This window comes from Erythrolamprus reginae, chromosome Z (assembly GCF_031021105.1).
Source record: "Erythrolamprus reginae isolate rEryReg1 chromosome Z, rEryReg1.hap1, whole genome shotgun sequence".
NCBI lineage: Eukaryota > Metazoa > Chordata > Lepidosauria > Squamata > Dipsadidae > Erythrolamprus > Erythrolamprus reginae.
This window is the reverse complement of record NC_091963.1, coordinates 109,993,714-110,011,222: the sequence shown is the minus strand read 5'-3', so window position 1 is coordinate 110,011,222 and position 17,509 is coordinate 109,993,714. Positions and strand designations below refer to the sequence as shown.

The 17,509-nt window shown below is 40.2% G+C and overlaps 2 protein-coding genes across 2 annotated transcripts in view; one reads left to right on the top strand and one right to left on the bottom strand.

Moving 5' to 3' along the window:
• ATP6V0A1 (ATPase H+ transporting V0 subunit a1) overlaps positions 1 to 17,509 on the top strand; it is a 512,121-nt gene that overhangs the window by 101,715 nt on the left and 392,897 nt on the right. The gene's annotated exons all lie outside the window — the stretch shown is intronic.
• Positions 1 to 17,509, bottom strand: part of LOC139153047 (inactive phospholipase C-like protein 2) — a 90,493-nt gene that overhangs the window by 16,446 nt on the left and 56,538 nt on the right. Inside the window, exons 2-5 of the mRNA XM_070726569.1 lie at positions 8,975 to 11,461; positions 5,569 to 5,778; positions 2,166 to 2,241; positions 1,267 to 1,376 (exon numbers count right to left, since the gene is read on the bottom strand). Of these exons, the coding sequence (XP_070582670.1) occupies positions 1,267 to 1,376; positions 2,166 to 2,241; positions 5,569 to 5,778; positions 8,975 to 11,461 (2,883 nt within the window). The remainder of the gene's footprint in view (positions 1 to 1,266; positions 1,377 to 2,165; positions 2,242 to 5,568; positions 5,779 to 8,974; positions 11,462 to 17,509) is intronic.

Genomic DNA, 17,509 nt, shown 5'->3' with positions numbered 1-17,509 from the left:
TGCAGATTATGGATAGGAGGGATATCCTGAGCAAGATTTGGGAGGAACATCTGGGAATGTCTTCTTAAATCTTTTCTAGTTTTTGGTAGGCATGTTCTGAAAGAACGCTTGGTTATGGCAGCTTGCTAATCATGCGCAGAATTACCAGAGTACCCTTAGGGATATATGAACCTGAAAAAAGGCTCCCAGAACTATGTCATCCCAGTCCAATGCTTCGTCTACCTGGAGAGTAGTGCAGATCCATGCTCATAATTGGTACGCAATCATTTGCCATGTTGTCATTGATTCATAATATGTCCATTGCTCTTCTAAGCAGTGTGAGGCATACAATGAAATGTGGAGACTTCTATGGAGGGCAGAATTCCACGCATCAAATTTTGCAAATTATGGGGCCAGAATGGGGATGGTTTGCAAAGGAGACCATATTCAAATATCTCTCTTTTACATTAAAGTTACACAAACACACCCTTTTTAAAACCCCCGGTGGATTAGGCTCTCACTTCTTTTCAATTAGGAATTTATTTATTTATTCATTTATTTATTTATTTATTTATTTATTTTTATTTATTTATTTATTTAATTAATTAATTAATTAATTAGATTTGTATGCCGCAGACTCGGGGCGGCTCACAATAGCAAAAAACAATGTATCACAAATCTAATATTAAAAAGTCTCTAAAAACCCCTTATTTAAAAAAACAAGACACACCCACAAACATACCATTCATAAATTATATAGGCCAGGGGGAAGGTGTCTCAGTTCCCTCAGGCCTGACGGCAGAGGTGGGTTTTAAGAAGTTTGCGAAAGGCAAGGAGAGTGGGGGCAATCCTAATCTCTGGGGGGAGCTGGTTCCAGAGGGTCAGGGCCGCCACAGAGAAGGCTCTTCCCCTGGGTCCCGCCAGACGACATTGTTTAGTCGACAGGACCCAGAGAAGGCCAACTCTGTGGGACCTAACTGGTCGCTGGGATTCGTGTGGCAGAAGGCGGTCCTGGAGATATTCTGGTCCGATGCCATGAAGGGCTTTTGTTGTGCGCACTGCTAGAAATGGTTGTTCCTCTACTCCAGGGGTAGGCAAAGTCGGTTCTTCTATGACTTGTGGACTTCAACTCCCAGAATTCCTGAGCCAACCATGCTAGCTCAGGAATCCTGGGAGTTGAAGTCCACATGTCATAGAAGAGCTGACTTTGCCTACCCCTGCTCTACTCTATTTCTCCTGGCTGAAGTCTCAATGTTGGAATTACAATAAACTACAGCTTCACATTACCTTGAGAACGGTGATGTTCCAGGCAAAACTTTCCAGAGCTTTTTGTAGCTTCCGTCCTTTCAGACCCTCCTTTGCCTCCAAACGGTGCAATTCTTTATGAAAGCCCACCCCTGGAGTAATACAAGAGCAGCACAAGGGATGAAGGAGAAACAAAGCAGACAGTATCAGAGGCTGTGGCCATCTCCTAATCAAATGATTCTATCAAGCCAAACCCAAAACCAGTAGTAATTTTTTTTTAATCCCATCACTGAAGATAATGTTATTATTGCTACCTCTATTCTCAAACCAGCAGGAAGGGGGCAGTGATGAAATATGCAACATGATACTGCAATACAAACTACATTGTGTGCAATGCCACAAAACAAGTGCAACAGAAATAGATCTTGTGTTGCAATGCCATGATGCACATTCCTTCACTTTGATATTTTTGGAGCTAGCTATAGACATTTATGCTATCAATAAAAAAAATTCACACAGAAAAAATAATGCACATACATTAATATTTCTTTAAAAAGTATATGGAAAGTAGAGAAGGGAGAAAAGTTAAAAAAACGGACAGCCAGATTCAATTAAATTCACTTCAATTCAAAATATTGATTATAAAGAAGCAATGATACCAGATGGAATTTCAAACCATTCAAAGATAACCAGTTCACATATTCCATTTGAAACGATGAAACAAACAGATAAACCACAATATATCAACGTGTGAAACTAGCCATAATCCAACAGGTTGAAATGAAGTGGCTGAAGAATCAGGCAAATGTGATGCAATTCTATACTTATATTCTCAGAAGGTATGCAAGACCATACTCTATAGCAGTGTGGGAACAGATGTGATAAACTAGAGATTCTTAAAACATAAAAAAAAAACATGGAACCATTATGCCATCACCTACCTGCTTGTTGCACTTGAATGATTTTGGCATGAACAGCATCGGCTGATTCAATTAATGTCCGGCTGGTTTGGATCATCTGGAGATTTAAATGTGGGAGAAAGAAAGAATGTGCAATAGTTGGATGGGTTTGGAACAGTCAATAAAGTGTTAAAAGATTCTTGGATCTGCCTCCCCCTTGTATTGTACCATTTGTAACAGGATACACAGCATATTTTTTTTACTGCTTCACTGTTTTCTGAACCAGAACCAGTGTTTATCAACCTTGGCAACCTGAAGATATGTGGACATCAATTCCCAGAATTCCTGAAGTTGGGGAATTCTGGGATGTGGGGTTCAACTGTACCATCTTTTGGGAGTTAAATGGCTCCTCCATAAGCACACTCCAGCAATTTCCTTTCATGAACTATCTCTGTTTATGCAAGTTAGTCTCTTTCTTTCTTTCTTTCTTTCTTTCTTTCTTTCTTTCTATTTTTTCCTCCCTCCCTCTTTCTTTCTTTTTCTTTCTTTCTTTCTCTTTATTTTTTCCTTCCTTCCTCCCTCCCTCCCTCTTTCTTTCTTTTTCTTTCTTCTTTCTTTCTTCCTTCCTTCCTTTCTTTCTTCCTCTCTCTGTCTCTCTCTCTCTCTCTCTCTCTTTTTCTTTCTTTGTTCGACTTCTATGCCGCCCAATCCCGAAGGACTCAGGGCGGCTTACAACATAATAACAATACAAAAAGATACAGCAATAAAAAAGAAGTCGAATATAAACTCTAAAAAGCTAACCCTGATAAGACCCATTTATATAGAAAACCAATCAAATCTTATGCATGCACACCATTCATAAAATAAAATTTGGCCATGAAAGATGTTGTAACATGTTGTAAGCCACCCTGAGTCTAAGGAGAAGGGCGGCATAAAAATCGAATAAATAAAAATAAATAAATAAAATGGACAATTCAGGGCCCCCAGGCCTGGTGGCAAAGCCTCTGTATTGTTGTTTTGGGGATGAACGGTTATTGTTACAGTTGTTGTTGTTGGGGTTTGGGTTTTTTTGTATTCTGGTAGTTTTAAGAAATGTACTGTCATATTAACCCCTTCTTTATGGACTGTGTCAGGAAGCCCAAACTTGAGCTTGCCACCACATGTCAAATATCAATGGAAATAAAAGCATACCCCTCCATATTTATTTTAAATGCTTCAAACATGAGATTAACTCCCCAGCAAGGGTCTTGCTAATTATTCTCCAGCATGTGCTGGAGAATAATTAGCAACATTTCCAGCCTAGACTGCTGAGAATGATGGAAAATGTATTTCAGTTGGAAGGGACTTTGCAGGTCATCTAGTCCAACCCCCTGCTTGAGCAAGAATGATTGGATTCACATAGCATATACTATACCACATTTTGTTAAACATGCCACATTGACTTGGGTTCTCACACAATAGTAAGGCCTAAATGGTAGTTTACAATTTCTGGGTTTAAATAAATATTACTGTGAGTTAACATGATTTGTGAAAGGATCTAATGTCTGAGGATCCAGGAATAGGAACTATGGCTTTAAAGGTTCAATTCTGGACTAGAAACCAGAAGATGATGTCACCTTACATATGAAAGCTGGATGGGTGGCTTTGAATGAGTCACCTCTTTCGGCCCAATCGTATCAATTACATTAAAATTATTATGGGGAAAACAGGTGAGAGCTTTCTTTCTTTCTTTCTTTCTTTCTTTCTTTCTTTCTTTCTTTCTTTCTTTCTTTCTTTCTTTCTTTATTTATTTCTTTATTTATTTATTTATTTCTTTATTTATTTATTTATTTATTTATTTATTTATTTATTTATTTATTTATTTATTTATTTATTTATTTATTTATTTATTTATTTATTTATTTATTTATTTATTTATTTATTTATTTATTTAGTATGCTGCCCCTCTCTGTAGACTCGGGGTGGCTCACAACAGTAATAGAAAACAATATATAATACAAATCTAATAATTAAAACTAAAAACCCATAATTTAAAAAACATGCACACAACATACCAAACATAAACAGTATAGGCCTGGGGGAGTTATCTCAGTTCCCCCAGGCCTGACGGCAGAGGGGGGTTTTAAGGAGTTTACAAAAGGCAAGGAGGGTAGGGGCAGTTCTAATCTCAGGGGGGAGCTGGTTCCAGAGGGCCGGGGTCGCCACAGAGAAGGCTCTTCCCCTGGGACCTGCCAAGTGACATTGTTTAGTCGGCGGGACCCGGAGAAGGCCAACTCTGTGGGACCTAATCGGTTGCTGGGATTCGTGCGGCAGAAAGCGGCCCCGAGTCTTCAGAGAGGGGCGGCATACAAATCCAAATAATAAATAAATAAATAAATAAATATTCTGGTCCGATGCCATGAAGGGCTTTATAGGTCAAAATCAACACTTTGAATTGTGACTGGAAATTGATCGACAACCAATGCAGACTGTGGAGTGTTGGTGTAACATGGGCATGCCTTGGGAAGCCCATGATAGCTCTCGCAGCTGCATTCTGCATTTTCTGACTTGTTGCCTGAAGTCAGAAAATAAGCATGGGAGGGGAATAGTATAGTTTTTGAAGCTTGTATATGTGGAAGTATGACCTCTCTCACACACACTTTAAACTGTACTCATTTTTACATACATAATTTAGTGTTTTTATCATAGCTTAGCAGTTTGTCCAAACTATCATGGGTTATTTCCCCATTCTATCCCTCCCTTTTTTATATTTACAACATCCTTGTGAGGAGATCAGGATAAGAAAGAAAGACTAGGCCAGTGATGGCAAGCCTTTTGCAAACTCCTCAAAACCCACCTCTGTCGTCAGGCTTGGGGGAATTGAAATTTTCCCTTCCCCCTAGGCTTATAGAATTTCTACATGGTATGTTTGTATGTATGATTGGTTCTTTAAATTGGGGGTTTTTTGCATTATTTTTAATATTAGATTTGTTTACATTGTCTTTTTATTGTTGTTAGCCGCCCCGAGTCTGCGGAGAGGGGCAGCATACAAATCTAATTAATAAATAAAATTAATAAATGGGTGCCACAGGGGGGGGCATGGAGTCATATCTGCTGCCACACGAGCTTCAAGGTGCATGTGTGTGTCGACCAGCTGATTTTTGGCTCACACAGAGGCTCTGGGAGGGCGTCTTTGGCTTCCAGAGAGCCTCAAGGGGGAGGGGGGAGGGAATTTTTACCCTCTCCCGGCTCCAGGTAAGTCTTTAGAGCGTAGGGAGGGTGAAACACGAGCCTACTGGTCCTACTAGAAGTTGGGAAACAGGCCGTTTCCGGCCTCCAGGGGGCGGGGGAAGCTATTTTTGCCCTCCCCAGGCATGGGTGGGTGTGGGCACTCACACATGCGTGACAGCACACGCATACGCTCTTTCGCCAGGAGGACCCCTGCACAATCACCAATTGCACTTACAGTGTCATAGGCAGCAAGTACTTTTCTCAAGAGTTCAGGAACAGGGCCCTGGGTCTCCATGGAAGGGTACTCTTCACCCAGGTTGAGGATGACCGCAGGGGGGTTGTTCTTCTCGCTGGGCTGAAGCCACGTGGCCAGCTTCAAGATGCATTGTTTGACGTTGGCGGCTGGTGTTAGGCCACACAGTTCTTTGAAGGAGACCAAGGCGTTCTAGGAAAAGAAAAGAGGATGCGGAAAAACACCAATTCAGAAGAACATCACTTTGCCCTTTTTGTTCCTGTTTTATTGCAATTTGTAAGGTCTCCATCCCCAAGAATTTAGAAATACGAAGGTCTTGATCTTACCCCTCTCTTTTGGGGGGAGGGGGGATTAAATTTTTGATGCATATCAAACATCCGAATAGCTTGGAACATTTTTGAAGATGGAAGTTCTTTTTCAGGAAATTCACACCTATCACGAAAGCAGTGAGGGGTGGGGAAGGGTGGATGACATGTAATATTTTATTTTAAACCTACACAAACAGTGGGGTCCAATGAATTAAAACCACAGATCAACAGAACTGAAACTTTTTACTACATTTCTCCTTTAAAATGATAGTACAGGTGGTCCTCAATTGGTGGGACCCAGAAGAGCCTTCTCTGTGGCGGCCCTGGCCCTCTGGAACCAACTCCCCCCAGGGATTAGAATTGCCCCCACCCTCCTTGCCTTTTGTAAGCTTCTTAAAACCCACTTCTGCCACCAGGCATGGGGGAACTGAGATACTCTTTCCCCCTAGGCCTTTACAATTTTATGCATGGTATGTCTGTATGTATGTTTGGTTTTATAATAAGGGTTTTTTAACTGTTTTAATATTGGATTGTTATATGCTGCTTTTGTTACTGTTGTTAGCCGCCCTGAGTCTACGGAGAGGGGTGGCATACAAATCCAATAAATAATAATAATAATAATAATAATAATAATAATAATAACAACAACAACTACTCATTCAACGACTGTCTAAACTTGCAACAACGCTGAATGAGTGGTACGTACAATCTGGTCCCCTCAGAGATCTGGCCATTGCAGTGGCCCATGGTCACAGGGATGTCTACCGTGGCCTGTTTTGCTAGCTTCTGACAAGAAACTTCAATGGGGAAACTGGCAGCAGGCCACAGATGGCAACCAATGACGTCTTCACTTAATGACCTTCAGTGATTCTCTTAACAATGGCAACCACATCAGAACTGCCATTGCTAAATGCTGCAGTAACATGATACTGCACTTTGTGGCTGTGTTGGTTAACAATAGAAATTCTGGGGCCAATTGTCATAGTTAATTGAGGACTATCTGTAGAATCAAAGGTATCAGCAAGGGCAACGGGAAACCACTCATTAGTCAAATAGAATTAAAGAAAGGGAGAGTTAATGAGATTCATTTTTAATTGCAGAGCAGGATCACTGATTTCAAGTATGACAAAATTTAAAACTGATATATTTTTATATGAACTTTCCTGTTTGTGTTTATGCAGGTACACATTTGCTTGTATTTTGATTATTTAGCATATTTCTAAACCACAAAGAACTTCATACTAACGTCATTGATAATCATGTACATTTTTATCCAATTGTTATTGTGTAGTGGTTTAATAATTTATCATGGTATTTAATTTACAGGGGGTCAAACTTCTTAATAAGTTTTAAAATGTCTGTGTTGATCTGTAAAAAAATAGGGTTTCATTTGTAGCTTGAATTCCTTTGGGAGTAATTATTCCCTAAAATGTTCTTTGTGGATGAAAATACATCAATATTTTAATCTCAGGTGAAAAAATATCAACAAATAGTTAAAACCTAGTTATGGAAAAATAAAAATGACTATTGTTCAGGATTTATGTATTTACTTAGAGGTATTCATTTGCTAATAGCTGCAAGTTATTTTAAGCAGATTGATAAGATATTTGGAATTTTTTCTATGACAAGGACAAACACATTTATTTTATGGCTATCATGTGATGATGGGGACCCGGGTCTTAACTTTTCTGACCTTCAGCTTTATGACAGAGCATGTATTTTGATTTCAATTTCTCCATGGAACATAAATGATGATGTTTAAAAAAAAGCTATGATGGGCAAGATTAGAAAGTTATTGTGTGACCCTTCTGATATCATAGCAGGGGCTTCCTTCTGCATTTAGCAATAGCAGTGTAGTATTTTAGGGCTGTGCCAGAGGCTGCAAGATACATTTGGAGGCTATTATGACTCAAACATAATGTTGGTCCTTATTTGCATGACAAATTTAGACTCTGAAACCCCTGTTTAAAATTGTAAATAAACCATTTGTTATTGCTTCCCAAAGTCATGAGTATTTAGGGATATAAATGCTCTGGTTCAGCTTACTGACAATCAATTTTTAAATGATATGCATTATTGCAAGAGAAATCTGTATTGTTTACAGCTGCATAATGGCTGATTATTCAATTAAAAATATTTCTTGATTTCATAATTCAATCTAAATGAATTATAATGTAAGCAATATCTAAAGTTCTCAAAATAATGTTAGTAGGAAAATGTGTTTGAATGATTTGCAGCACTTTAAAATAAACCAAGAGTATTACTGAGGTCAGCATTAGTTATTTTCAAGAACTCTGGAATAAACAATCAGAATATCCCAAATTAGCAAATCAATGTTTTAAAGAATATTAAATATGTTCCTTTTGATCTTAAAACAAGATAATTCAACAAAGGATTTTCTTTCATATTTGCCAGACACTCCAGATAATGTTTAAGAAGATGGTTCACTGTCAATTCTGCTATATTGGAAGAATAAAATGGATGAAAGAATATTTACTCTTATGATAAGGGCATGTCACACTATTTCACCTTTTAGCTTTATATCAATGTCAATTAATATGATATTATAAAAGAAGCAATGTTTAAAATATGAATGCATTTTATGTGCTGGAAAGACTGATCAATATTCTTCTTTGTCATCAAGGTTTAATGTGCTTAGAAATGGGCTAAGCAGCTTTTTTATATGCAATATGATGTTTGTGCAAGTTTTAATTTTTTTTTATTAATTTCTTTTTTTTACATTAAAGAAATTGGAAATCAGATCTATATTCAAAAGATTTCCCCAAACCTCAAAAAATATCAGTCTCTATCATCTTTATGCAGACCATGAGAAAAGAGCTGTCTTGCCTTTAAGTCATTTTTGCTAAAGTAAATTTATTTTTAAAATTATTTTTTCGTTTTTCATGTTTTTCATCTTTACCACTTTGAAATGTTTCAGAATACAAACGTGGTACAGGAAATAGGCTACTATATGGTTTTCCAGAAAAGTTCAAAATCCAGGGGGCACATTTTTGCTCTTTTCCAAAATTTTGCAACCCAAACTCGGGAACCTAAGTTATTGTAGCACACTATCTGGATACCTGCATGTTCTCCCGCAGGTCTGTGGCTTCCCGCAATGGCTGAGTAGCTGTGCGAAACACTTCATCAATAGCCTTGATTCCTGTGGCCTTAGTGGATGTGTATTCCCGCATGTGTCGTCCCTTACGCCCCGAGAGCCCCCGTCGGTGTGCTCTGCCTCCGCCCCGCCGGTTGGTGATGGCCACGTGCACGAACAAAGTAACATTGGGAAGTGGCTCACCAGCCACAGACTGAAGAGGCACGTGGCGATAGCCTGTTTGGAGACACTCAAATGGGATGGTGTACTGAGCAATGAATTCATCCCCAATATAATCATCATCAAGCACCATGAACCGGAGAATTGCTAGCTCTGGGAGATTAACTTGAAACTCCAGGGTCTCCTCAAAAACAGGGTTATCTCCACTCTGCAGCACGGTTTTGGTGCGTTTTTCTGCACAATCAGCAGGAATGCCATGCATTTCAACACAGACGTATGGCTCTACCACATCTCCCTTGGCTCCAGATCCTTTGGGTTTAGGCAGATTCTGACCACTAATGACTTTGAGATGCAGTAATTGGGCTGATATGCCAGGTAAGGTGTCCTTGGTGTTTGCACTGAAGTACGAAATCTCCTCGCGCATAATTGCTGGGCGGAGCACGTAGCCGCAACCTCCATTCTGGCGGAACCAGCCAGCATTCAGATCTATCATGAGACCAGGTGTTTGATAGTTCATGGCCACCATCTGGCAGCCACATTTCCAGAAGTCCTGAGGGTTCATGTTGCTAGCGTCAATACGCATGGGGCTGGGATAAACACGTGACAGGAAACGCTTGTTGTAGGCCACAAAGTCCTCTGGCTCCTCATTGGCATAACGTCCAGCTTCCACCTCACTGAAAGAGCACACCTCCCAGTAACACTGACTCCGCCGAGAAGTTTCAAAGCTTTGGAAAGACACGGTCTGGCACAGGCTGACGAGGTCTGAAAGTTCACGGCATAGGATGCGTTGGGACCGGGGATGCTCTCTGTCCCGTTCAGATAGTGAGAGGCCTAGCTCTGAGGCCTCGTCATCATCAGATACATCTCCCTCACTTGATTGACAATTTGGAAGAAGCTTCCGGCTTTTTATGAGGATATATCCCTTGAGTGTTTCTGGAGATGGCAAATAGGTTTCGTTTGGGTTTGGAGGTGTCAAGTGCAACTTGTCCCCAAAAGACTTCCTCAGATACTCAGCCATAAGCCTCTGCTGGGCCACACAGCAGTGCACCGAGAGGCACAAGATGAGTGGAAACGTGGAGGACTCAAAGGCATGTTCAGCAACAGCAGCCACTACCCTGGAGAAGGCCAAACGGCTCCCTGCACCAACCACAGGCTCACCAGATGAACCATCACAAACCACAAGTTCCAAGCTACGGCAACCAGCCTTAAGGGCTGCCACGTAACCCCCAATGTCTGAGGTGGAGCCTCCCCAGAAGCAACTGCCCTCAGCCAAGCACGCTCCATTTGCAGAGCTAATGAAGTAATGGGAAAGTGGTTGAGTCATGTCCTGGCACACTTTCCGGTGTTGTGGGTCAAATATGTCGCAATCAGCTGAAAGGAGGTAGCGAGTGAAGCCATCAATGGCCAAGTAGCCCTTTTCCCGACCCTCCTTGGATGGCTCGTATTTGGTAATGATCTCCATGCACTTCTCTTCGGTTACTTCTTCCATACCCTGCTCTGCCTCTAAGAAACTCATCAGATCCCTCAGGCCCATGTATTCTTTATTGCTGGAGAACTGAACCAAGAGGAAAAATACTTCAGGCCTGGTACATAGCTCACAGTATGCCTTTATGAAGATCTGGCAGTTGACCTCCTCTCCAAGTCGCTCACTGGCTGCTTTCTGGAGCTCTTTGAACTTCAACTCAATTGTTGAGGCCTTCATGCCAGGGTTGAGAGCACGGATGAGCTGCACAGCACGAGAAACTGGGATCTGACCCTCTTTTTCTAGGTCTGCAATGTCAAAGACAGAATAGATCCAGGAGGTGCGGGGGTTTGGGTAACCAGTCTCGGGAGCCTCGTCCGGCGTGTGCTTCCCATACGAGGCCAAGTATCGCAGCCCCATCACCCACGCATTCACCACGTCAGCAGAGCTTGCCACAAGGTCAAGGGATTCATAGTTCTCCCCATAGATTATGGAGAACGCACATTCGTCGGGGAACTGGTCCGAGAGGCCATTGGAACGCAGCACAGGAGTCTTTTTCCCAACCCGCACTTCCCTGACCGACTTGATTTCGATTTTGGCTTTCTCAGAGTCCTTCTTGGAAGGTTCCCAGTGCATGAAACGTAGGTCTGGGTCCAGCACAAAGAACCGGCTGTACATGCGGGAGTTTGAGCGCACTTTTTTCATCTCACAGCCCTCCAGCATGAAAGAGATGCAGGCAGCCGTGCTGTTCAGCTTGGGATTGCTAAGCATGGTGCTGAAGGAGACGGTCTTCTTCTTCTGGGGCTGCATACGGCGCTGGCGGGATCCATCCTGCAAGAATAGGAAGGAGAACACATAAATCAGGAAATGCAATGGAAGGGTAATGCCTCATTTTAATTTTTAATTTTAAAAAGGGCAAAACAATAAAAAAAAGATGATGAGGAAGAAAGGGAGAAATGCTTGGCTTCATTCTGAATTGCACCTTCCTCTATGGCTTCCTATTATACCAATGTTCAAGTCTGTCAAGAGCTTTTTGGATCCTGAGCTTGTCAACACTCCATAAAGCTGTCAAATTAAAATTCATCAATCACAGCCCGCGTGAGCTGCAATGAATCTAATCTGGAGGTCGATGAATGAGATGGGAGAAAAGCTTCAAAACGAAGTTACTTTTATTAATAGAAAAACAATGAAATCAATTTTGCCTGATCACAGGCTTTCAAGCACGTCTACACGGCTAGAAGGTTTTTAGCAAGATGGAGATTTTCTCCTTCTTCCCCAAACAGAGAGGAAGTGACTAGACAGGATTTTACATCATAATGGGCGGAGCTAAATTAACATACATGAGTTAACTATTTAATTACTGGATGTCTCTGGATGTCTCTGGGGCTGTCAATACACAGCATGACAAAGGCAAGTTCAGGAGGCAAAAAGATCTTGACAGACTTGAACCATCAGCCCTATCCAACAGAACAAAATTTAATGTGGAGAAAAGCAAGGTTTTATACCTGGCCAGAAAAACCAAAGGTACAAGTACAGATTTAAGTGACACCTGCACCAAAGGTACAGATTTTGGCTCAGAAATAGTAACTATGAGAGGAACCTTGGAATCCTAATGGATGATCACGTAACCATGAGTCAGCAGTGCGCTTCAGCAGCCAAAAACCCCTAATACAGTGGTACAGGTATAATAACAGTGGTATAGAACCAAAATCAGTTACCGCTAATAACTCATAAGACTACAACTGGATGGCTACTACTACATACAGTTTTGGTTACCATTCTATAAAAAAGATGTTGAAACTTTGGAAAAAGTGCAAAAAGAAGCAACTAAGATGATTAAAGGCTTGGAGACTAAAACATATGAAGAACAGCTGCAGGATTTGGGTTTAACTAATCTAGAGAAAAGGTGGACATGATAGCAGTATTCCATATTTGAGAGGCTGCAACTAAGAGGAGGGGGTCGATTTATTTTACAAGGCACCAGAGGGCAGGACAAGAAACAATGGATGGAAATTAATCAAGAGAGAAGCAACCTGCAATTAAGGAGAAACTTCATAACAGTGAGAACAATTTACCAATGGAACAGCTTGCTTTCATAGGTTGTGGGGTGCTTCATCACCGGAAATTTTTAAGAAGCGGCTAGCCAGTCACTTGTCTGAAATGGTATCTCCTGCTTGACTAGGGTGCTGGAGTAGAAGACCTCCCAAGTCCCTTCTAGCTCTATTCTGATTCAATGTGACTCGGAAGGCAGAGAAAGGCTTTAAACCAGAGTGAAGAGATTACCTCAAGGAAAACAATACAGAACATGCAAACCATAGAAGAAGAAATAAGGAGACTGTGAATGGTTTCAAAAACTCTCCATATGGATCTACAAATGAAGACAAAATGCTTGACTGCCTTTTGTGGTTGCTGTTGCTTCATTCAGGCATTCATGGAAGAGACCCATTAGGCAGGAAAGGAGAAGCAGGCCTTTCCCCAATGTGACAATGTTTAACCTTGCCGCATTAGATAAGGCTCACTCCCAAGATTCAGGGGCCAAATAAAGCCCATTCCTGGTGCTAAATATACCTACATCCGACCATTCTACTCTTTCCTTCTTCTCCTCTTCCTTCCTGATGGTTCAACCGGAAGACCAGTTTTGGGGGTTGTGGGGTGATGGCTAGAATCGACAGAATGGAGTGGAAATAATAGGCAGGATGGAAGAAGAGGAGACAGACAACAAATCTGAAAGTTGCTTTCTGAAATAAAAAAAAGATCCTGAATTAAAAAGTCTATTAAGGCTTAAATCCTAAATATTACATTGTGTTGTATGTAATGTGGACAAAACCACACTAATTTTGATTTTGGATTTACTTTACTACTGTGAGGATTTCTTTAATCCATTACTGAGTTGCTTGATATATTATTAGCCTTATATATTACATTAAGATTATATTATATTATATTATTACTGGACAGAATTTTTTTTTTTTGAGTTTTGCTTCCTGAAGACCTTTTAGTGACCCCCTTTAAATTGAATACAAATATAATTTCAGAATGTTTGTATCTCATGGGAATCTTGAGAAATATGAAATTAACTTTTAATGCCTCTAATGTATTTAATCACATAATGTTTCCGACATGGTGCATGAGTTCAACAGAGCTAAAAGTGTTTTGCTGCTGCTCTGCATTTATATTCAATTTATTTATTTATTTATTTATTTATTTATTCGATTTGTAGGCTGCCCTTCTCCTGAGACTCTGATGAATGTCTGATGAACTTTGCTGCTGTGTCCAATAAGAGTCAGCCAGCACTGATGGGTTGTTCTGATATAATTTTTCCATTGTGGCAGTGTCCTGGTAAAACCTTTCACTATGTTCATCACTGGCTGCATCTAGATTTTAGGAAAGAAGTCCAGTGTGGATGCAGAAAATGAATCTTCAGCCAATGTTGCACTTCATGATCTTGGATGCTGTAAGATGTCTGTCAACCAGCTAAGTGTGGTTTGGTGCTCTGTAGTTGCCCAGAAAGTTCTCAAAATCCTTGAAGGCTTTCCAGGCAATTTTCTCTGGTCCCACTAATAGATCAACAAACTGCTTATTATTAATGAGATATCTGATCAGTAGATCAACAAAAACGTCTCTCTTAACCTTGGCATCAGTTATTCTTGGAAACATAGGAAACAAAAATGTTCATCAGTTTGAGTTTTAATATGAAGCAGAGGCAAAAATAACTTCATCAGGTCATCAAGTGATTCATGTTCCATGCTTTTCTTTCCTGGCACCAAATTTTTTCAGAGTGGCCATTTCTTTTTATTATAATGCAAATTTTTGCACGGCTGTTCCATTTGCTTATGTAACTTCAATACCTGGTATATCCAAGTTGCATTCTAAGCAGCAGAGCCACTATCTTTAGAGCTCCACAAAAATTTCCATTGTATTTGATGTACTGGATGTTTTTAACAGCAGTTCTACGTTTTTGTATGTTCTTTCCTATGTAGCCAACAGGTACTGAAGGATGAACATTGCCATTATGTAAAAAAAGAAGATTTCTATAAAACAGTATGTGATAGATTAAATTACAGGTTATTTTCATGATTAGCAGCCAAAAATCCATAAAATACACCCCGAAGTGTTCAGGAAGCATCATCTTTGTTGCCCAACATATATTACTATAGTATTTTATTGTGATGTTTTTTAACAGTAGCTGCTTTGAACTGTTTAAAAAGAAGCCACAGGTATATTTTAATAATTTTAAACAATTTCTCCCCATGTAGCCTCATACTACTTGTTGAAAGATTAAACTCTTCTTGGAAAACACTGTCCACTTGTCCGAAATATACCTGTTTGTTTTGAACTCTTCTCACCAAAGAGGGTAACAAAACATAACAGAATTGGAGAGGTGTTTGAGGGTCTTTTTTGCCATTTTTTGCTAATGTTATTTCTTTAAATGCTACAGACATTGTCTGCATGACACCCTAAATTGTTTTCTTCTTTTTTTCTTCCCTCTCTTCAGAAAAAAATAATAACATAAAATCAACTGTCCCACTGTTAATTTCTCTTGCCAATGCAACTGCAGTTCTCATGGTTTATTCTTATTTTAGGTTTCCAGAATGTATTTAATAGAATAGCACTTAGACTTATATACCACTTCATAGTGCTTTACAGCCATCTCTAAGTGGTTTACAGAGAGTAAGCATATTGCCCTCAACAATCTGGGTCCTCATTTTACCCACCCCGAAAAGATGGAAGGCTGAGTCAACCTTGAGCCTTGTGAGATTCGATCTGCCAAACTGTTGTCAGTGTGTGATCAGCAGAAGCAGTCTGCGGTACTGCACTCTAACCACTGCACCACCGTGGCTCAGAACTATCGGTTAAATCCTCTGTGTGAGCCACTTTTCTGAACATCACCAATTGGGCGTAACCATCCATCAAGCACACTGTTGTGATTGGCAAATATTTTTGAGAGATGGCCAGACCTGCATGCTTTAGTATCTGTCAAAGCCAAGGACCTTTGCAAGCCCACATATCGGATAATAAGAGGGATGGAGAATGGGGAACGATACCTGATAAAGTGGAATGCACAGACCACTATGGATCACTTATTTGGAAGTTGCTTTGAACATGGGCTTAGTGTTAAATTAAAACTGCACACAGATAAACAAACCATGAGCCAGTTCTTTCAAACCCAGATAAATATTTTAACTCTCCCTCCCAATTTACCCATATAATGAATCAACAGACTGCACTGAGTTGCCAGAGGAGATGATCCAGACCCAAAGGGCAGAAACTTATAAGGATCAACCTGAAATGACTATTAAGTGCAGGACTCATCTCATCCCTTACATTGATTGTATCACTACAAAGTTTGGCAGATTGTACACACCGTAAACTGCCAGATGCTATCAAGAGGAAAACAGTAGTTTAACTCTAGTAAAGCTAACTGGGCTTAAAGCTGCTCATATCATTGGCACATGGAAGAATAAAAATATTGTCAGAGAATGTTTATAGCATCATAAGGTAGAAGTGGGAAAGACTTTAAGCTACATTTAGCATTAATTAGGCTGGGAAATAAATCTGTCATTCATTGCTCAAATCAATCAAATTGTCTACTGAGTCATTGGATTTTGCTCCTTCATTGTGGAGACCAGATATCCCAGCAACCAGAGCCCATGACAATCCAATGGGCTTAGAACCACTATGTGTTTGTGAGTTTATAGGTTTCTTTTTCCTCTTCCGCCTTCCAATAAACTGAGCCTCTAGAAAGTGAAAAAATGTAAGCGAAGCTACAGAAGCAGTGATAGATAAACAATTTCCACTTTTCAGTTAATTTGACTTCCTTTTATATCTCATAAAAATTATATTTTGTTTTATTTTATATTCTAAAGTAAAAGTTGGAGGATAACAACAAGTCAGGCAGAAATAAAATGTTGTGGAATCAACTATTATTTATTTATTTATTTATTTATTTATTTTTTAATGCCACCCTTCTCCTTAGACTCAGGGTGGCGTACAACATGTTAGCAATAGCACTTTTTAACAGAGCCAGCATATTGCCCCCACAATATGGGTCTTCATTTTACCCACCTCGGAAGGATGAAAGGCTGAGTCAACCTTGAGCCAGTGATGAGATTTGAACCGCTGACCCTCAGATCTAGCAGTCAGCTTTAGTGGCCTGCAGAACTGCACTCTACCCACCGTGATACCTCGGCTCATAACTAAATGTACATCTAATGGTAAATTAAAAATATAACTTTAAAAAAAAACACTGCTCCAAATCCAGAGGGACACAAACTCATTTTGCAAAACGAAAATACAACATTTCAAGGACAGAGATCAACAATTCAAATAATTCAATCCAAGTAATTGTGAGTAAGTCACCACTAGACCACTCAGAGATGGATGGGGTTAAAAGGAAAAATCAACAGTTGCACATTATCACTGCCTTCCTTCTATAAATACTGGTGGCTTTATAGAAGGATTTATAGAAGGAAGGCAGCTCAGGTCTCGCAGTGTTCGCCTTAGAACAAGGACAGAAACACCAGCCTGAAGATGATGAGTGAGACCTCGTCGAAACGTCGCCAGAAATTTCCAAATCCTACACGGGAAGAAACCCGAATATACCCAGACCGTCATACCTGTACCCGTGAAAATCTACGAAAACACATACACACACACACACACACACATATATATATATATATACACACACACAGTGATACCTCGTCTTATGAAGTCCCTCATCATACGAACTTTTTAAGATATGAACCTGGGGTTTACGATTTCTTTGCCTCTTCTTCTGAACTATTTTCACCTTATGAACCTGCCGCCACCACTGGGATGCCCCGCCTCCAGACTTCCGTTGCCAGACAAAGGCTCCCCTCATTGGGAAACCCCACC